At 39.8% G+C, this 22,926-nt stretch overlaps 1 protein-coding gene and 1 non-coding gene across 4 annotated transcripts in view; both read right to left on the bottom strand.

Annotated features, from left to right (window-relative positions):
• Positions 1-7,426: 7,426 nt before the first annotated feature.
• On the bottom strand, positions 7,427-7,541 carry LOC121848179. The gene has a single exon (XR_006084897.1). It is a non-coding gene; the product is annotated as a U5 spliceosomal RNA (small nuclear RNA).
• A 6,213-nt stretch (positions 7,542-13,754) lies between these two features.
• Positions 13,755-22,926, bottom strand: part of egfra (epidermal growth factor receptor a (erythroblastic leukemia viral (v-erb-b) oncogene homolog, avian)) — a 179,887-nt gene continuing 170,715 nt past the window's right edge. For all 3 annotated transcript variants that reach the window (XM_007897627.2, XM_007897628.2, XM_042331813.1), the window contains exons 27-28: positions 18,387-18,495; positions 13,755-16,709 (exon numbers count right to left, since the gene is read on the bottom strand). In XM_007897627.2, the coding sequence (XP_007895818.2) occupies positions 16,312-16,709; positions 18,387-18,495 (507 nt within the window). In that variant the 3' untranslated portion in view covers positions 13,755-16,311. The remainder of the gene's footprint in view (positions 16,710-18,386; positions 18,496-22,926) is intronic.

Here is a 22,926-nt window from a genome sequence, read left to right as displayed (position 1 = left end):
TAAATGTGTAATGTGAGTATGAGCTTTCCTAGAATATTGTCACTGTATGTTACTCAGCAGCAACAACTTGTATTAAAATGGCACCCTTCATGAAGGAAAGTGTCGCGGAGTGCTTAATAGTAGTGAATTTTCCTGGGATCAGATGTCTTCTGATTAGCTCCCATGCTGGCACATTCGTTGCAATAGAGAAAGTATTGTCTTGTAACTGCTCTACTCACAGTGTACTTTCAACACAATGTACTTCCATTAACAACAGAACCATAGAAATCTGCAACACAGTAGAAGGCCATTCGACCCATTGTATCAGTATTTGCATGTTCTCATCCAATAAAGCCATCTATCCTAATTCTAAGGCTCTTTCCCCCTAAGAGAATTATCCAGATTAATTGCTCTGGGATCTCTAATCTAATTTCTAAAACAAAAACAACAACTTGCATTTTATTGCTCCCTTCACGTGGGCCAGCATCTTGGCGCGCTTACAAGTGGGGGAGTCTGACGCCGAGCTGCGGGGAGGGAGGATGGCCAAGGATTATGGCTTCCGACTTGCCATTCCTACATTTTTATCACAAAAAAGCTAAGTTACTGACCTTTATTAGGTAAAAATTAAAATTTTACTGGTTTCTCATGATGTTTGTCATCATTAAATAAATGGAGAAGTTTTTTGCCTGTTCTTCTGATTTATGATGGGCAATGTCCTATTCATATTTGATGATGGCACTGCTGGCTTCAGTGAGTTTCCAATACTTTTAAATCTCCCTTTGAAGTTTATATGTTAAATTATACAGTGGTAAGCCTAATGCTAATAGGCAGTGCTAAATACTGCATAATCTCCAATAATTGTTTTCAGTAAGAATCTTACTTCTTTTTGAAATTACATTCAACATTTTACAAGATTTGCATGTAATAAGTTAAAATCTTTTCAACTGAAGTTGCAAAACATAAAGCGTGGTCAAAAAGCCTAATATAAACAGTAATTTTTAGTTGAATGTGACTTCTGATACCAGAGGTCCCAAATTCTACCTAGTCTCAGCCTGTAAAACTATTTTATTTTAAAATTAAGATTATTCAGAACTGTGGAAAATTCTTAAATTCAGTCTTAATTTGGAAATTGGTTCTTTTCAAGTATAACATAGTGACTAGGGAATCTAAAAGAGAATTTAGGAGGAACTACTTCATTGAGAAGGGAGTGAGAATGTGGAAAACGCCACATGTCTCTGTTTACCAAGTAGTAAGTAGGAACCCGGTTGTTAGTCAAATGGTGAATCGCTTTTCCGTGGATAATAATTCAGTAAAAACAATTTTAAAAATAATAACTTGGTCACTCAATCCACGACTATTTGTGGGGTACTCCTGTCTGCTGCGTTTCACCCACAAAATATACAGTTGATGCACTTTACAGTATATTCTGTGAATTGCTTTGAGACTTCTCAAAGTTGTGATAAGGCATTACATCAAATACAAGGATTATTATTATTATAAGGAAGAAGAAAATATAAGGGTATGTACACATGAGGGAGGTAGTGGATAGGGACTCATGCAGAGTATAAGCAGCGGAATGGACTAGTAGGGCCGAATAGCCTGTTTTTGTGCTGTACAATCTATGTACCTCAGAAAGGCAGGAGGTGAACCATTTTCATCCTTTCTGAAAATGAAATCTTTGTAAAATGCTCTTGGCTGCATTAGTTCATTCTGTCAATTTTGCACATCTGATATCACACACTGATTTTCGAACTTTCACTACTCTATCAGCTACACAGTCATTCTGTCTTGAAGCACTACGATGATGGAAACAAAATGGTATCAAATCTAGTGAGCTTGGGGGATGAATTATAAAATACATATGGAATCTATCATTGTGCTTCCATTTATTTATCACTCATGCATAGTGGCTCAAATACACTGAGAATCTTATTCACGGTTCTATTTCATCCCTGACAATCCATTATTTAATGCATTAATATTGCTAAGTGACATTCAAGTTTCCTTAAAATATAGCTCAGCCAGTTCGATTTGTAATCTTTCGATAATTTTCATCCAACATTGGAGAAGCAGATGCCACTGTCTGCAAGAGAAGATTATTATGGCAGAGATCCTGATGAAAATAGCAGTGACAGATTGCAGCATGACTGGAATCAAAACTCCTCGGCAGATCCAGATTCAGCTTGATTCTGTACAATTAACAAATATTCATGATATACAGAGGTCTGTGCTGTGTTCTACAGGGTAGATTCTCAGTGGAAGCAACGAAGACTTAATGTGGAGCACGCGACTGTAGTTCTGTAAATGGGGCCAGGCAAAATGACTCCAATAGCACTTAAAATATTGGATCACAACCACATGTACTATTTATAGCTTTCCATCAGACTGATTCAGCTTTGATATGATCCTTCATTGTAAGGTTGGTAAACCACATTTGACGGGTATATACTGACTAGTGGTCTCACAGGTGACCTAAATGACATAACTTATTCATCATAGAAACTCGTGTCATTTGTAACTCTAAATAGGGAGTTTTCGTTCAGAATAAAGGAATCCTTTATACTGTGTATGTAGCAAATACAATGTAAATTACAAGTAAGAATTTAGCAAAATGCATAAATATTTTTCCAAGTCACAGTAAAATCATTTACTTTGTATAAATTGGATTAAAAATTCCACCTGAATCTACATTTTTTTATTAACATATCATTTCAAACAACAACAATTAAATTACATTTGCATAGCACCTTTCATGTTGGGAGGACATCCTAAGGTGCTGGACAATCAATGTTTCAGACCCAAGCTGGGGGTCGGGATTGGAAATGGTGGAGGGCAGGTGGGAAGGAGGGTGGTAAAGGCATGGTTGAAGAGGAAGGTCTTGAAACTGGTCTTGAAGGAGACAAGGGAGGGGGCGAGGCGGAGGAACTGCAGGATGGAGTTCCAGAGCATGGTGGCAGAGTGGCTGAAGGCCCACCCACCAAGCAGGCTGGAGCCCGCTGAGAAGCAGGCTGGTGCCCGCTGAGAAGCAGGCTGGTGCCTGCTGAGCAGAGGGAGTGGGCAGGTTGGTAGGGGGTTAGGAGGTTGCAGAAGTAGGGGAGAGCAAAGCCATGGAGGCTTTGAAAGTGAGGACCAGGATCTTGAACTGTATCCTCTGTGTTATGGGAAGCCAGTGGAGTTGGGCAAGGATGGGGGTGATAGGGTCATGGAGCCTGGTGCGGGAGAGGACACAGGCTGCAGAGTTCTGGATGATCTGCACCCTATGCAGGGAGGAGTTGGGGAGGCCGATAAGCAGGGAGTGCCTGGATGTTATGAATGCGTGTATGAGGGTATTGGCAGCCTGTGGTATTACACAGTGGTGGAGCTGAGCGATGTTGCGGAGGTGGGAAAAGGCGGAGCAGGTCATGGCACGGATGTGGGGTATGAAGGACAGTTGAGGGTTGAACAGGATGCCGAGGTTCCATATTGGCTCCGTGAAATGTAGAGTTTACCCATGGAGGGAGGTGCTGTCAGCGCCTGAGTTATTGAAGCGCTGATGGGAGCCAAGAGGAGGGCTTCGGTCTTGTTGACATTCAATTGCAGGAAGTTAGCTCTCATCCAGGACTTGGTGTCCGACAGGCAGTCTGTGAGGACAGCAGTGGTCCTGGAATTGAAGGTGAAGGCAGAGAGGTAGAGTTGGGTGTCATCTGCGTACATGTGGAAGTTGACCCCATGTCTGTGGATGATGTCACCAAGGGGGAGCATGTAGATATTGAAAGGGAGAGAGTCAAGGTCAGCAAATTCATATTTCGAAGCTGGCTTTTCTGCAAGTTCTTTTAAGAACTTTAGCAAAGTTGAGAATGAATTCAACAATTGGCCAAAGTCTGTAGTTTGACGTAATACATTAATAGGGTTAATCTAGACCCAGGTAGAATTTAACCTCATATATCCCCTTCTTAGCTCGGTGATGGGATTTTGAACACATATAGTCTAGGCTGACGCTCCAATACAGTCCTGGGCAGTGTTGCTTTGATGGTTGTCCTGGCTCAATGGCACAACAAGTTAGTACCAGAGTGGAGTGACTGAAAGGGGGGAGGGCTTTAATTTGGTACTGGATAAAGTGAAATGTAAGGGAAACAAACTCCCTAAAATGGTGGTAGATCGGAGAAGTGAGAAGAAGAGTCATAGATTTGGTTGACATGGCAGTCCAATATTTCTATTCTTGATTAAAAGTGTTTTGAGAAGCCACTAAGACAAATTTTGAACTGGTTTTGGGGGAATTAGAAGGAAGATACCCACTTTTTATATTCCTGAAGCAAGAGGCAAAAAGCTATTACGATAAGAACAAAGCTTCACTGGTTTCCTCAGGGCTTAACAGCAGGTTTTAAATGCATTTATGAGAAGAGGCCAATTTATCACATGTCAAAACAGAAATGAGAGCAAGAGAGCAGTTGGCAGGACAAATTAGGAATCTGACACAAAATTATATTAAACATCCATCTTTTTCAAATCTTGTGAGATTTAAGAAAGTGAAAATCTGAAATTGATTTGGTTAGTCAGAGGAGAATGATTATGCTCTCTAATTTGCATAAAAGTGATATACCGTACTCTAAGAATAGAGATAAGTAGAGCAACTTGTTAGACATTTTAAAAACAGCAACATATTCACAAGAGCACAAGATCAGAGTGGATGAAGAAGGTCTTTTCGCCCATCTTATCTCATCCTTTCAGAACACCCACCTTTCCTCTTCTCGTCAAAGTATCAAACTGTCTTTTAAATGTATTCAGTGACCTGAGCTCAATCATCCTTCTTGGCAACCTGTTCCAATTGGTAATTGCCCACTTGATAAAGGAATATTTCCTGGTGTCTGTCCTGAAACTTGTAAAATCCACAAGTATTAAACAAGGGAAGTGTGAGTTAAGTTTGATTAATTAATACATTTAGTGCTCACTTTTGCAGCATATATACTAAAATTGGAAAGATAATAGATAATTTAAAAAATACTCTGAGGATTTATGCCTCTAAATGCTTACAGCCTATCATGATATTAAGGATTTCTATCAACCTTCAATTCACCTAAGAGTATTGGACAGACAGAAACTAATTGCAGTGAAGTGAGCATCAGTGGACAGTGAAAACATGTTTGCTAGGAATTGTGATTTTAAGGATAGAACCTCAAACATGTTGTTTCATCAATGGTTATTTCAAGGAGTCTCTGTGGGCCTTTGGAAAGGGCCACCAGGAGACATCGTGAGGGTTTACAGCAAGATGCTTAAGATTGTGAAAGGATTCAATAATCTGTCTTCACTTGTTGTTGAGTCTATCAATGGGAGAAGGGGGCATAGCTTTTGTGCACAATTGGCTGCCATGTTTTGCCCACAAAATACACAGTCAGTCTACTTTACAGTATATTCTGTGAAGCGCTTTGAGATGTTTCAACAATGGTAAGGCACTCTTATCAAATGCAAGCAGTATATTTTATTATTATTATAAATATAGGATAGCATATCAAACAAGAAGCTTAGGAGGAATTTCTTTATGCAGAGGGTGGTGAGAATGCAAAACTCACTACCAAAAGCTGTGATCGAAGCAAAAAGCATTAATTTACATAAGAGAAAACTTGATATAATATACATGAGGGCGAAGGGAACGGAGCAGTATGGGAGTAAGGATTAGGAGGGGTGGAGACTTGTGTGAAGTATAAACACTGGCACAGACTTTTTGAGTCTTTTTCTCTCAACGTTCTATGTAATTCTATGTTTTTCCAACCAAATCCATTATACAGTCCAGCCATTACTGCCACAGTTGACGAGGCTTAAGGAAAAAGAGGATGTCTGAGCAATCCTTAAAGATGAACTGATGATATTTTGTCCATGGTAATTATCCATATGATTAGTCGCTCCTGTAGAAAGCAAGTGCTTGAATCAACCAATATGTAGTATCACGTTACTTAAAACTGAATCAACTCTCTTATACTTTCCAGTTCATGCTGATGTCATAACTTGGTGATATCAAACTGAAAGAATCAGATTTCATACTGGTTACATTTATGTAACTTTTTCCAGGTAACTACAAAATAATGTATTTCCATATTGATAATCTTTACCTGTTCTGGAAAGTGTTATGTGAACAGTGTAGTGGATACAGGACAGCTCTGTTATTATGTGGTGGTATGGTCCTTAAACTCGGTCCGTGTTAAAATGAATCGTGGAATATATAACCATCTATCTGGTCATCAGGTCATTACTGATGACACTTCCTGTGTATTCACACAAAGCAGAAAGTGACATCAGCAGTAACCTGACATCTGGTCAGCTAGTCAGCATCAAAAGCCAGGTCACTAAACCGCCTTATATTGGGGTTACCCTGTATTCTATGTTGTTTTCAAAATAGGAGCAGATTTTGCGTAAAGACATTCCATTGAATAGTCTGACACACTAGGCTAAGTGAGATTAGAGTTTTGGAAAGACAATTAGCATCACTAGCAATTTGCTGAGCTGAGAGATCTTTGTGACATTTATCATTAAAACAAAGAAGATTAGCTTTCACAAATGTAGAATGTTTCAAACACTGTAGATGCTCAACAAGACAAATGGTTTCAATCAGTAAACATTGTTTATCTTGCTGTATATAAAATTACAAGTTAAATAAGTCTTGTTTGAGAAAACCCTAGTATCAATTTGAATCTTAATTCAAATTTGCATTCTGTTACATTGTATTGGACTACAGATTGTCCATTGGGTAGAGTCAAGTAGAGTCATTTGGGGGCTTATAGGCTACTTAGTGATGTGTCTGGTAAAGGGAGAGCAGAACTGAGTCAACTCTTTGTAGCGGACTCAGTGATCCAAACCTGCAGGTCTGACGTTTTCCACGGCTTTGATGATGGTTGTCTGGCCTGCCTGACTCATGAGATAGAAGTGTAGGCAAGTTTCTTGGGATGGTATTCATCCCGTTTGGTTCTTAGAAACTCTGCAACCTAATACCGTATCGGGTAGGGTAGATCTAGCTGGCCAAGCAGGAGGAGGGTTACTAATGCTTCAAACTGCATAGGTGAGGGACAAGTGTTTTGTTTCCCTCCCCTCAGAGAGGAATCATGCACACCAGAACTGAAAGAGAAATTCTACTTCTGTGGTTCTCAATAAGTGGACTAGAAATAATAGAGTTTCTATTTGTGTCTAGACTGCTGTCCAAGCAAGGCAAAATATGTCTAAATGTTTATGCAAAGCATATGAATCTATAAGTATAGCATTTTTACTCCATATATATATTTCATATATGTATATGATATAATTTTATTATTTAATAAAAATGTATATTTATATAATACCTTTCATGTTGGGATGACATCTCAAAGCACTTCACATATTGTCTGAGCTGGGAGGAAGAGGAAGATGTCTGAAAGCATGATGAAGGAGATAGATCTTAAAGTGGGTATTGAAGATGGGGAGGAAAGGAGTTCTAGATGCAGAGACAATTGAAACTTGCATTTTTCAAAATGATTAGTTTGAAAACACATAAATGTGCCTCTCCACAGAAATCTTTAGTAAAAGGTGAAAGATTTATACGCCCAGAGAAACCAGAACATACAAAGAAATGTGTTCAAGTGTCTGGAAAGTGCACTTATACAATTACTATATGTCAGGTGGGAAGGTCCTAGCTGGAGAAGTACTGTGCGGCTCAGTTACCTCACAATGAATTGTGCTGCAATTGTCAGCACCTCTAAACAGCACAGGTTTAAGATGTAGGTCTGTGATGTTAGGTAACAGAGTGCATTACCTTAATCTACAATCGGCAGTGGACCTTGCATATTGAATTAAAAGCTGATAACTTGTGGGCACTTTTGACAGGGACATGATCCATAATGCAGGTTAGTAATGCCTTCATGTGATTAGAGCTAACCATGGGGTTGGGGGTGGGGGTGTGATTTAACACTTACGGCCTTTACTTGCTGGAGGGTTTTCTAAAAAACAAAATATTCGACTACACACTTATTTGTTTTTTGTGTGCATCTTGGTGTCAGTTTGGTTCAATCACAACAATGCCTCTCATACAGGGTAGCCTCCGGGAGCATTAGTTCAGTCTGTAGCCCACTTACCCACATTGGGACTTGAGCTGATTGTCTCGGCTGACATTTCATTGTGGGAAAGTAATGTATTGTCAAAATGCCATTCAAAGTCCCTCTGCTTGTTCTTTAGGTGGACATTACGGATTTCATAAAATTAATCCTTGTATTTGGTGTAACACCTTGGATGGACGTAGCAAAACACTTCACAGGATTTACTATAAAATGGAATGACTGTATATGTAGGCAAACGTGGCACTAAAATTGCATACAACAATGTCCCACAAACAGCCATGAAACGGATGGCTGATTTTTATCTGGAGGATTGTTGGCCAGAACACAAGGAGAAACTCCCTTCTCTTTTCAAATAGTGCCACAGGATTTTTTAATGTCTACCTGAACATGCAGATGGACCTTGGTTTAACAACTCATCTGAAGAAGGGCAACTCCGACAAACCCACACATTATAATGCCCAGCACGGCATTAGATTATGTGAGTTCAAGTCCCGAAGTGGCACTTGAGCCTACAACAACAACAACAAAGTTACATTTGTATAGTGCCTTTCACGTCGGGAGGACATCAGTATTTCAGTATTTCGAACCTTCTGAACCACAACCTTCAAGTGCTACCACTGAGCCACTTCATGACCATTAGTGAAAAAATAAACTTTTGTCCTGGCCAACAAATCTCTAGATTAATCGGTCCCCTTGTGGTTGTTTGCTGGATGTTTCTGTGCACAGAATGGTTACCGCAAATTGCCTACACTTGATAATATGGTCGTTTACGATGCTATGAAACTTCTAGTTCTTTTTATGTAGAATTACATGTATTTAAAAGCACATGATTGTGAGAATGCTAGACAGATTATATGCAGGATGCACTGAGAATGCAAATTAATTTTAAGGCAGTTATTTTCTTTGCAGTGTTATCAGTGGTCCCTGGAGATTTGAAGCAGTAGCTCACAGATGGAAATATGAACTGGAATGAACTTCAAACACTGTAACATGTGGCTCCTGAAATTCATGTAGCACTTAGTAAGGATAAGATTAGCAGTATATTGAAGAGGCCTTATAATAATGGTAAACAATAAATAAAATTATTGCATTTGATATAGCTTTCATCATATCCAAATTTATCAAAGTGCTGCACACAACGGGTATCTTAAAATGTTTTCACTGTTCTGTAAACAAATGAATCATTTGCAACATCCTGCAAACAGCAATGAGATAAATGAACAAACATAATTTATAATTATTGAATTTAAATAAAAGACAAATAGTGACGTACCAGAGGAGTTTGAATGCAACACTAAACTGTATTGAAGTAGCCCCTGTGAATGGTTCTTGGCTTGAGCGATATTCACTGACCTCACCTGGCCTGGCAGCAGAGCAATACAATTGGACTAACTTTCCCTGGACTGGGAAGGAAAAAGAATAGTAAGGATTCCACTCTGATCACTATGAGGTTAAACATGCTGGAAAGTCTACATCTATTGATCGTGGCATGGATAAGATTTCTCGGCCATGAAACAAAACAGCAGCAACAATTTGCATTTCCATTGTGCCCTTCACACGAGTAGTGGCATGGAGTGCTTAACCATGGCATGTTTGATGCCAAACTGGAAAGGGGGGAAAGGTGACCGAAGGCATGGCCGAAGAGGAAAGGCTTCTGGTATGATTTGGTGATGGGCAGAGAGGGGCAAGATAGAAGCAAGGAGTTCCAGAGATTCAGGGCACAGTGGCTGATAGAGCCCACCGTTGCACAGTATACTCTGTTCATGTTCCACATAAATGATGATGTGGGTAAAGTACTGGAGGACGACCACTGTTTATGAAAGAAAATAATAACTGAAGCCCGAAGAATCAATTGGGAGTGGTTTAATGATTTCAAATTATTATGCACATCTATTTGGTGCCATCTAGTGGTTATCTTTTCTCCATTCCCACTCTGTGTTTCTAATAATAATCCTTGCATTTAATACTAGCTGTACCCGTTGCAGCTACTCTTGCAACCAGTTTCATTTAATCGGCCTGCTCTCTTTCATCTGGCATTTTTATTTGTCCTTGAAAGGCTTGATCTTTGCTCCTTAGCCATCTTTATCCCTTAAGATTAAGAAAATGTGCTATTGAACTCATTAACATCCCTTGTTCACATATTTGCATACATATCCTTTTGGGAGGAATCCTGTTGGGAGAACTCCTGGTTGGGAGGACTCCTGATACACAGACAGACATTTAGTCTTTATTAGTAGAGTGTCTTATCATGTCGTTGAGACGTCTCAAAGCGTTTCACATAATATACTGTAAAGTGAATTGATTGTATTTTTTTGGGCGAAACGCCGCAGCCAATTGCGGACAGCAGTGTCCCACATACAGTCGTGGATTGAGTGACCAAATTAATTTTAAGGGTTATTATCCCCGAAAAGCAATCTGCCAATTGACTAACAACTGGGTTCCTACTTACCGCTAGGTAAACAGAGGAGTGTAGAGTAAGGAAATTTGCCTAAGGTTTCACCCTGCTGGGAATCAAACCCACGTCTCTTGTTTGTGAGGCAAGTGCTCTAATATACTAAATCCACGGCTGGAACAATGGGGGGAAGATCTGGTCTGAGAAGCCAGAATTTCCAGCTAAGTATAATTACAATGCCGGTGCTGGCATTTTTTTGGCGCCAACTTTTTGAGTGCTGAAAAATACTGGTAAATTGCTGTTTTTTATTATTATTATAATAATTTCGTTTGATATAACACTTTTCACGTCTTCTAGACGTCTCAAAGCACTTCATAGAATATACTGTAAAGTGAATTGACTGTATAGTTGTGCGCGAAACGCGGCAGCCAATTGCGCACAGCAATGTCTCACAAACAGTCGTGGATTGAAGTGACCAAATTATTATTTTTTTTCTTGAGGGATTATTTTCAGGCGTGTGGAGTAAGGAAACTTGCCCAAGGTTTTACCCTGCTGGGAATCGAATCCAGGTCTTTCACTTGTGAGGTGAATGCTCTAATCACTATTGTTTTTATTGTTAATTGTTTGGATCCCTCCAGCAGAAGATGATGAATAAGCTACCTTTTGATCACAGGATTCAAACTGAGTCAAAGTCGATATCCCGGCCTGGCCACTAAAAGGCCAGCAAGCACAGTGAGGCGGGGATCCTTACATTTGGTATAGCTATTTGGTATAGTACCCTTCATGTCAGGAGGATATTTCACAGTGCTTCACAGGATATACTGTAAAGTGGAATGACTGTGTTTGTGGTTGATCGTGCAACCAATTTGCACCCAGTAATGTCCCACAAACAGCTATCAAGTGAATGACCAATTTTATTGGGGGATTATTGTGGACGTGATATAATTCTCTTACTTTGATTGTTTTTTAATCCCTATGTTGTCACATTCAATAATTACAAATATAAAGCAAACCATTGTGATTACCTTTAATTTAGCTAACATCCTGAAACACAATTCATTTGTAGTTAATCATTTAGTGGAAGAAATATTTGCAACAAATTCAAAAAAGTTAATATATAATATGATGTTTTGGAAATTGCAAGCACTGACTGTGTAAAACCATAAAGTTGAGATGAATGCAACTGCTAATTGAACAAATACACCTATAAAATCACAACAAAATTGTTTGTTCACAAAAAACAGACCAAATCTGAAGCAACAACGTTTCATAATTCTTTTATTTATGTAAAGCATCATGCACAAGTGGTTTTACATTTCTATGGAAACAAAACCAATTTAGCAAACCATTCACATGCAAAAGAAACTAACCTGTCTTGTTACAGCATGGAATGCGTTTTTAGGCAAAACGACTGTAAAATGTAAATGCAGGTAGTAATAACCTGGCTGGCAGTGGTTAGTGGTATTTTTATCTATGACAAAATAGGATAATCTATTGCTTGAAGTAACTATGTAAATGCTTTCTATAAATCAAATTAAACCTGTCAAATTCCTCTATGAAAGTTAATGTGCATAAAACATTTACATTTTTTGACTCATCTTAAACACTTGACATTAAAATATTTGAAGAAAAGTGATTAAAATGCTTACACAATAGCACACACAACATTTTCATAGAATTGGACTCCATATACATACAGCATATAATGATTTCTTATTATCTATGAACCATATAAAAGACTGCATTTCGTTTTTATACAAATAGTGCTTCAACAATTGTTTAGTTTTTTTTAAATTACTAAAAGCTCATCAATGTTTAAACTGTAAAAATGTACATAATTTTAAAAAAGGGCTATTAACCATTTTGTTGAACCCTGGCTTCTAGTTATCTTAATTAACATTACATTCTTTTTTCCATGCAACTCTGCTCTACTCCACACTTTGCACATTCTCTGAACCAATTTAACTGAACCAACATATATCAATACCAGTGTACTCTATATGGCCCAAAATGTAATCTAATCTTATCGTGTAACAACATTTTGCTTTAAAAATCAAGAACCCATGTAATTGTGAAAATTTCTTATACTTGGTGTTAATTTGAAAGTTGTTTTTTTAAGGGTGGTAGAAAGCCAACTTCTAAATTACAGCTGGATTTAAGAACTTTACACAACTATATGCAATCTCGAATTTTAAAATAAAACTCTTACAGGCTAAGACTCAGCGTAAATTATATTAAACAGCCAAAATCAACATCAAAATTTGTTATCAATGAATGAAGACCTATCAGAATGTAACACCCTCCCTCTTCCTCTCCGTCACTTACAGAAGAAAGATGAACCTTGATATAGCTGAGATTACTGAGAATCTTAGAAAATTCTTCTGGAAAGGTTGATTTGAACAGATACGTTTCATTTTAACAATTTCCCTGAATACTATTCCCATCATTCGTTCACACATGTTTTCACTGGTAATCTTGGAAAGTGGTTAGGACTATTGTTCTCATAGTTATTCAGTAGGAATGACAGAGCAATGTGTTGTAATAGCTCTGCACTTAGCTGGCGCTACTAGGTAAATGAGATTTCTTCCTGCGCATTTTAAGTGAAATGCATTTAAATTGCTTTCTAATTTGTCTCCCAGCTATATTTTACAACCACTGCAGACTGCTAATTGAAGCACAGCTAAGTATCAACCACATTAATAGCTGAGGAGGTGAAAAGTGGAGGAACATGGTTACAGAAATTAACATTTTGACGCATTGCAACACAAAATAAATTGATCCCCATCTACAAAACAGCACTGCTTTGAGTATCCTAGGACGTCAATGTTTTAAAGGAGGATAATTTCATGGAATATATGGCCGATTAACTAGTATAATTCAAAACTGGCTTAGTAATAGAAAACGTGAGGTGATGATACATTGAAAAACCTCGGTTTGGGAAGCAGTGACCAGTGATGCTTTGCAAGGGTGTGGCCTGAGCCTTGCCATTATCACAGTTAAAATGACTCTGAAGAGAGAGCAGTTCATGTAAAGATTATAGAATTTGCTGCTGAAACCTAGCTATGTGATGAGGGAACAAATGAGGAGGAATAATAATAATAATAATCCTTGCATTTGATATAGCGCTTTTCATGTCGGGAGGACGTCCCAAAGCGCTTCACAGAACACACTGTAAAGTGAATTGACTGTATATTTGTGGGTGAACGCGGCAGCCAATTGCGCACAGCAATGTCCCACAAACAGTCGTAGATTGAAAATGACCAATTTATTATTGTTTTGGGTTTTTGGAGGAATTATTATTAAGTATGTGGAGTAAGGAAACTTGCCCAAGGTTTCGCCCTGCCTGGAATTGAACTCAGAATAAGGGGGGAGGGAGACAATTAGCAGAAATGAAAAAGGAAAAGGATTAGGGTGTAATTACTGACTGTTCACTGAAGGCTTGGGGGGAAGGGGGGTAATGTTTTCTGCAGAATAAAGTAGCCCAGACGTGACTGGTAGAGATGCAGGTATGTATGAATGTCCTAGGAATTTTCCTACGACAACTCTACAGTTTTCTCCATCCCTTCAAGTATCCACCTCAGAGAGTGGTTGAAAAGTATAAGGAATACACGTACTCCTGCTCCATTGAGATCTGAAACTATACCTGGGAATTTCTCAGACTGGAGGCTGTTGTTTCTGAGTTAAAAATTAATCAGGTGGCAGCAAGAATGCTAACACTTAACGACCAATACAACTGATCAGAACCAAGTGCTGTGCTGCATAGTCTTGCTTCAGCACATTGCTTCGGGCTTGGGAAAGGCAGAACATTAAAGTGTGTTACCAGGAAAGTGCATATGACAAAAAAGTTTTGCATTAAATTAATTTTGTGTTTGTGTATGTGTTTGTGTGTGTGTGTGTCTAGCAGGTGGGAGAGGTGGTGGGAAAAGGAGAACAGGAAATGCTGGAATCTGAGGCAGGTGCTGGAGGAGGGGGTTACAGCAATATTACACTGGATTGCAAAAGAAGTTCAGATGAAAAAGTAGGTACATTTGATCTCATTCTTCCAAAATACCCAGCTTATCTTTGTATTAAACCATCAAGCATTGTCTTAAAATCCTGGTTATAAAAAACAAATTACATTTATATTGTGCCTTTCACTTTGGAAGAATGTCCCAGGGCCCTGGACAATTAAGGGTTTGCACCCTAGCTGGGGGTTGGAATCAAAAGGGGGTGGAGGGTCGGTGAGTGGGAGGGTGGTCGAAAGCATGATTAAAGAGGAGGTAGCTTTACGAAGGAGGCAAGATGAGGCGGGGGGAACCTGGGAAAGAGTTCCAGAGGCAGGAAACCTGAAGGCCTGACCGCTAATGGGAAGAAACTTGCAATCTGGTTGGACTGAGCAAAGCAAATGGAGACACTGAACTAGAGCTTATCCTAAGGTTCAAAGAAAAAAAAATGTAATAGGGCAAATCCATTAACAAAACAAGAAAATTATAACTGACCCTGCAGTATACCAATGATTATACACTATCTGACTTCACAACAGTCAGAGAATAGTTGGGCAAGCTAAAAAGTTAAATATTTTCTCTCTCATGTACATGTGTAACAATTTAATGTGCACTTACATTGCAGAATGGCTTCCTGAAGTGATTCTGGACTATTAGCTCCTGATCCAGCGCTGTAGAAATCTCCCCATTTATAAAGCAGGACAGTTTCAATAGCAGGCAAAGCAACTGCATATACGATATGCAGTGTATAAACTCACCACTTGTGATTTAATAGGTGGCAGCAGTACCTTCCCCCATTGGCTTGCAATTAAAAGGTTGCTTTGCAGACCTGCACAAAGTGGGCATGAGCCCTCCAACTTGCTGAATTTACTAGTGGCCAAATAAATGTTCACCACTGCTTGTGTTTGTATTGCTATCTGGAAATGCTGGCTGAAATGCTGATTTGCACACCCTCTGATGCGATAGAAATAGTCCAGCACTTTTTGTATGCCAGTTTGCTTTGTTGAAGGTAAACCAGCTATATATTAAAAACCCAACATTACTGCAAAATACGATATTCAATTAGCTTGGACATCTCAACAATCATTTCACATAATGGATAGGCAGTGCAAAGGGATTCTGGAGTCCAGTTTACCTGGATATTGAATTTAATACCATGCATATTGCATCTAATATTTTCTTTTGATTTACAAAACATTTGAATTTTTTTTAAAAAAAGGAGAAATCAAATGGCTTCTTGCATGCTATAAAATGTAGTTACTATGAAAAATCCTAGGGAATTTACTGTTAACCATTGTGTTAAAACTCATTCAGAATGTGCAGAGTGAAGTTACCTCCACTACAACTACGAGTAACTATACAGCCTACAGTTTTCTGCTTGGCAATTGATGGGCAGCAAATTTGCTGATATTCCATATATCAACATTATTTAAGCATTCTGCATGAAGCCATTTAATTGATCAGTTGTTTCACATTTGATCTCCACTCATGTAAGGAGACATGAGTGGATGAAATGACAAGCAAAATTCCAGAAACTGTATACCACTGTGCTAAAACTCATTGTTCCCGAAAATGATGGGGGAAATATTTACATGTCTCTATTCTGAATTTAGCGACATTTTAAAAACAAAACAAAACTGGAATGCTACAGAAGAACAACTAAAACTTATTTCATTTCTAGGTTATTTAAAACCTAATTAAAGTGTCAAAGTAAAGTTCCATCACCAGTAATATCTTAATGACATTTAGTTAAGAGGAAATATTCACATTCAACTTTAATCCCCTTCCCCTACTGGGAGTACTTGTAACCAATACTACAGCATAGCTGCACCTGAAATTCACCAGCAGTTAGTCACCAGGTCATGTGGAAACTATAGAACAGTATAACATTGTTGGCCCACGTTCATACTGTGGAGTGTTTCTGACCTCCAGGTGGCACTACAAGACCAAAGTACTCCATATTCTCTGCTGCAGCATTATCAATGTGACCATTCATCTTACTGTGTTTAGGAAAAAGGTTCTGCTGGTATTCAGGATTGTCCAGGCTTACGTTGCGAGTAATTTTTTGGTCCAAGTGATTTGGATGGTTAAAGCCCATTTTGCTGGTGGGCTGGCTGTCGTTCACGTACTCTGGGTTCTCCACAGCATTTGGGAGTGAGTTTAAATACTGAGATTCAGTGAACGGGCCCTTGCCATTCTTCTGGACAGGGCTGAAAAGGTCCTGGTAGGCTGGATTTTCCATATCTGAGAAGGGCCTTAAATGATTTGGAGGTGTGCTCCTCTCAAGTTGGTTGACGTAGTCTACAAAATAAATGGGTAGGAGTAACATGAGTAAAAAGGGGCTTTTTTTTTACAATATAAATATAGATAGATTAGAGAAAAATACAAGCAAGCTTGAGTTCTGAAACAACCATTAATTTAACAGCCTCTCTCTAGGGTGATAACAACAAGATTACATTTGTATAGCGCCTTTCACGTTGGGAGGCTAACAAACACAATGCCCACACCATGTTGCTTTTCTCTTTACAACTTGCCTCATAATTTCTTTCGTGCTAATTCATTGGTCATTTTTGCTTGTCCATCTAATCTTCAATCTACATCTGCAGCACCATAAACTCACATGCCTCCAACCTTACTTTAACATTCAAGGTCCAATTGTCACATCTGTTCACACAAGTGAACATTTCTTCAAGGTGTCTGATTGGCTCTGTTAGAAGTACTTTTACTTTAGAGTTGAAAGGTTTGGATTCAAGCCTCACTCCTTCTCTTTTGCTCATAGCTATCCTGACACCACAATGCAGTACTGGGGGAATCCTGCATTTTCTGAGATGATGCATTAAGGTTTTTCAGGTGCACATTGAAGATACCATGGCAGTATTTGCTCTATTTCCACATTTACTCCAAGGTCAATTTTTGAGAGGCTTTTCTTTGTAATTATGTAGTGTTTGTTGGAGCTGCTATTGTCAAATTGTAATAAATTGAGAGACAAGTAAAAATGAACATGGCTGATTGCTGCAAAGAAATGGACAAGGGTTTCATCAGGAATGGTACAGAGACCGAAAGGCATGGGGAGCACTAGGCATCAATCTTCAGAAGCTGGAGGCATTTAACTTAAAGTTGACAGGCAAAATTGCAAGGGAAAGAGTCCCTCTTATGCCCAAATAAATGGTGCATTAAAATATTTTGCCCACAAAGTAAGCTATCCACTCTAGCAAAGTGAATAGCATTGGTTAGTCTCTCATCATGTCCAGTACCAACTCTGCTCACCAGACTTCCCAACATTTCGCTTCACAACCTGCAGATTATTCAGAACTCTGCAGCTCGTGTCCTATCCCACACCAAGCTCTGTGAGCAGATCACTCTCATCTGGGTCCATTGGCTCACATCTCCGAGATGATCAAGTTCAATATCTCCAATCTCTGAGAGGATCGATTTAAAGGCCTCAACAGTCTTGCCCTATGCTATCCTTGCGACTTGCTAAAAACTTACCAACCTGCCAGATCCCTCTGCTCGGCAGGCACTGGCCTGCTCCACGTCCCCCACCCTGCCCGCCCCACCATTAGCAGTCGGGCCTTCAGTCTTTCAGCCCCACCCTCTGGAACTCCACCCAAGAGTCCCTTCGCCTTGCACCTCCCTTGCCTCCTTCAAGGTCCGTCTTTAGACCTTCCTCTTTGACTGTGCCTTCGATCATCTTCCCACCCAAACCCCTCACCCCTCTAAATTCAATCCCCAGCTCGGGTGCAAACCCTCACCTGATCCACGCCTTGGGATCTCCTCCCAACATGAAAGGCACTCTATCAATGCAATTTGTTGTTGTTGATTAGTGTGAACCAAAAAAGGAACAATACTAAATATATGAAGTACATCCAGTCACTGCATCCAACTAGTAAGTGATAAACTGATTAAAAATGACAATTTATTATAGTAATTTAAGGATGCAATTAACAGCAGCAAAGTTGCTGTAATAGGTGGACAAACCTGGAGCACATTGGAAGCAACTATTTAATTCCTCTTCATCGAGGACAAGTGTTGGATCAGTGCTGTAGCGGAGAGGTTCGCTGTCTTCCTGCTTAGGAATGGTTTGATGCTGTATAAACAAAAGACAAGTAGTTATGGAATGCAAAGGCACACGTCAACAGTACAAACTTATCACTTTAATCTTAGAAGTTGATACATTTTACTAAAATTAGGACAAAAGTAGTTGCGCACTGTTTCATGTAAATCTGACATATATTTCTGCACAAATGCAACCCTACATTCACCTCAAACAAATGGAATCCAAGAAAAACAAACTTTTTGTACTGTTTTTGCATATTATTACTGTGTGATATAATATGGGAAAAACAGACCTTTGGATGAGACATTAAATTGAGGTCCTGTCTGCCTGAGGTTGAATTCAAAAATTCAAAATTTAAAAAATTCAATATTCAAAAAGAGAATTTGGTTTCTCTCAGTGTCCTGCCCAACAATCCCCAAGATGAAATTAGTTATTCACTTCATGGCTGTTTGTGGGTCACTGCTGTCCACAAATTGACTGTCACGTTCACCTACAAATATACAGTCACTACACTTTATAATAAATTCTGTGAAACTCTTTGAAATGTTCGGCAATATAGTAAGGTACTATATCAAAGTCAAGGATCATTTTATGTACTGTTTATTTCCATATATTTAATGCACATCAACAAGTGCTTATGTTTCATAGCATGTTTCATGTTGCCTACAAATATTCAATTTCACAGTAATTCCTGTGAAGCGCTTTGAGACATCCTTCCGACGTGATAAGGCACAAAACCAAATGTAAGGACTACAATAGCTTATTATTATGTCTCCTGCCTGACCCGCCCTACCATCGGTGGCCGAGCTTTCAGCCTCTCTGCCCCACACTCTGGAAATTCCATCCCACAGTCCCTTCTCCTCGCTTCCTTCCTTGCCTCCTTCAAGGCCGGTCTCAAGACCCTCCTCTTCGATCGTGCCTTCGGTCGCCCTCCCACCTCTCTGCCTTCCCTCACCCCTACACCAGTAGTTCCCCATGCTCTGACTGTCCAGCGTCTTGGGACGTCCTCCCGATGTGAAAGGCGCTCTATAACTGTAATTTTGTTGTTGTTTTATTGTTATTATAGCCAAGCATGAATAGCTGTAGTGGGGGAATTTATTTTGTTCATTAAAATAGTTTGCATTTGCTGTATTACTGCGGTTTACAGGGTAAATGTTGCCAAAGGCACATACTACAAATATTTTTCTCAAAATTATTGCATAATCAAAACAAATAAATTTATTTTATAAACTTGTTGAATCCTAAATGATTTTGTTAGTTCAGCATATTTTAAATTTTCACCGCCACCCCATGTGAAGGGCACTATATAAATGCAGGTTTAAATGCTTAAAGATTATCCAAACCAGACAGAGTTCCACATATTTATTTACTTTCACATGAACATTTGTCTATGTCTGGATAGAATGTGCATTCTCTCCACAGAGGGATGCACCCTGCTTACCTAAATCCAGAAAGTATTAGGCACATGTTGGCAGGAGCCAAACCTTGGGATCCCCAGAGTGTGCAATAGGATTTTGCTGGAGTTTACGTAGCAAAATGACATTGCTTGCAATGTCTGGCAATCTTCCCGCTGCTTGTCCAAGTAAGATCGCTCTAACAGATAGGGCTTTGCTGTGCAGAGTCAACTGTAACTGAGTGGAAATCTTTACTCCTCGTGACTAGTCTGCCCCTCTTTGTCTTGCTGAAGACCCAGGCTGACTGATCTGTCATCAGCAGTGATCTGGGGGTACTGTAGATCCACAAGGCCCCCGAATTCAGAACTCTGCCGCCCACATTCTCACCCGTACTAAACTCCGCTCCCCGATCACCCCAGTCCTTGCCAGACTGCACTGGCTGCCTATCCCAGAGAGGACCGATTTCAAGATTTCAAGATCCTCACCCTCGTATTCAAGTCCCTGCACTCCTCCGCACCCCCTACCTCTCTGACCTCCTCTCTCCTCAAAACAGTACCCGTTGCCTTTGTTCCTCCGGGTCTGGCCTCCTGCTTGTCCCCCGAGGTCTCCGCTCCACCCTCGGCGGCCGTACCTTCAGCCACAATGCCCCGAGGCTCTGGAACTGCCTTCCTCACTCCCTTCACCTCTCTCTCTCCCTTCCCATTTTCGGGACTCTGCTGAAGACCTTTCTTTTCGACCGCGCCTTTGGTCACCTTCCTCCCCCTCCCCCTGGCTCGGTCCCGGGATCCTAAACTGTAAAGCGTTCTGAGACGCCATCCGGCTGTATAAATCCAAGTTGTTGTTGTTGTTGAATTGGGCAACCCGTTGCCAGACATGTCATCTTGGAGCCAGTTCCGCTACAAGAACATTCCAAATATTCCCCCTCGCTCCCCCAGGATAGTCATTGACTGGTCAGAGTTTTTATTAACATTCTGGAGCTGTTAAATGACAGGAGACGTTGAAATGAGTTGCTGCCATTTCAAGCTAATTACACAACAATCATTTCATTCTGAAGATTGAAGGAAAGATGTTAGATCTGATGACTGATCCCTATTAATTATTCAAAGCTAGATCAATTTGATACCTTTGTAATCTGTACAGATTTTAACTGAGTAAATATTGAGGTCACAGTACACTACAGTTTTCCAGTGGTTTAGGTAGCTAAGATCATGTACATCAAGGTGCTCACTTTAGGATAAATTGTGTCCGTAACTTCAATGTCAATGTAATTTGACCTACACAGTCCACAAGTTAGATTGTATTCCAGAGGGAGACTAGAAGCATTTGCATTGTAGGATACCACAGATACTTTCCACAATATGATGTCCACATTAGAGCACTCGACTCGCAAGTGAGAGGCCTAGATTTGATTCCTGGCAGGGCGAAACATTGGGCAAGTTTCCTTACTCCACATGCCTCTGTTTACCTAGCAGTAAGTAGAAATCTGGTTGTTAGTCGATTAGCGGACTAACAACTGGGAGGTAATAATTTCTTTTTTAAAAAAATTGGTCACTCAATCCAGGACTGTTTGTGGGACACTGTTGTGCGCTATTGGCTGCTGCGTTTTGCCCACAAATATACAGTTAATTCACTTTACAGTCTATTTTGTGAAGCGCTTTGAGATGCCTAGAAGACGTGAAAAGTGCTATGTCAAATGCAAGGATTATTATTATTATTATCAGTTACAGCCCTACAATATCAATGCAGCATTCATAAATATTATTTACAAAATGTGAATTCCTATTGTGCAGAGGAACATCATGAAAGGCTTATTCTGCTTGAAACCCATTTAAAATAATAAAACAAATACTTCCATATCTTCCCTGTGCTGGGAAAATCACAGGCTATTAGATTCTGTAAACCACATAGAAGTGCTTTCTTCACGCTTGTGATCAGCAGAACTTTGTGAACTACTGGTTCCTTACAGATGCAATCTTTGGGGGTGAGGGGGCGTCAGTCGGGCGTCTGATACATGCAGAAACCCATCACCATTCTGAAGAGTATCCAAACCAAACTGAGATTTCCATGTATCCCACCTACACATGAAGATCCCAGAGATAGATTGTTGGAATGCAATGCACACTCTCTCCCTGGAGGAGCGCATCCTGCTTACCTAATTCCATAAAGTATTAGGTGCAGGTTGGCAAGAGCCAAGGCTTGGGGACCCCAGAAAATGCGTTGGGTACTGCTGGAGTCTAACCAGCTACAACCACATAGCTTGCCATTGGTATTACTGTCTCACAAGATTTCCACCTGCTTGTCCAGCCAGGACCACCCTACCTGTTAGGGCTTTAGCTCACAGGGCTAACAGGAGCTGGGTTTGATGACTCCCTGACCCCAGTGACTGATCTGCTCTTCCAGATCCTGCCGATGAGCCAGACTGGCTGTGCTGTCATCAGCCGTGCCCTGCAATACTGCGGACCTGTCTGGCTCATGAACTAGTCTACCGAGACCGCCACAGAGGCCTAGCTCGATTCTGACATTCCACTGCCAGGCATGTCACCCTGGAGCCTGTTCAGCTCCACGGAGACCCTGGTTACCTCACCGCCTCCCCTCCACCACAATAGGATAAACAATAATCAATGGTGAGTTTGCAAGAATTGCAAAATCACTTCCTCTAATTAGTTAAATTGTCAGAGAAGGGAATAAAGGGATATGAGAGACGGGATAAAGAACGGCATGGATTAGTTGTGCCAAACAGCCTGATTTTATGCTGTAATTGTCTATTAGCTGAATTCCGAGAGCAACTCACTTTTGTTTTATTATTTTATGTTATTATATGCGTGGTAATGTTTCATTTGAAATAGAAGTCACTCTATAAATTGGACGTAATACAGCATATATATTATGTATACAAATTTCATTTATTTTATGGTTTTAAAACAAATTTTAATAATAATAATCCTTGTATTTGATATAGCGCCTTATCACGACTTTGAGATGTCGTATTCCTTGCTGCTGGGCTTCTCCAAACATAAGGAAATCAGTAAGAAAGTTATCAAAATGGCTGCTTAGTATTGGTGAGATA

Source organism: Callorhinchus milii, unplaced genomic scaffold (genome assembly GCF_018977255.1).
Source record: "Callorhinchus milii isolate IMCB2004 unplaced genomic scaffold, IMCB_Cmil_1.0 Scaffold2, whole genome shotgun sequence".
Lineage (NCBI taxonomy): Eukaryota > Metazoa > Chordata > Chondrichthyes > Chimaeriformes > Callorhinchidae > Callorhinchus > Callorhinchus milii.
The sequence above is the reverse complement of the archived record's forward strand: the minus strand, read 5'-3'. Positions and strand labels throughout refer to the sequence as shown.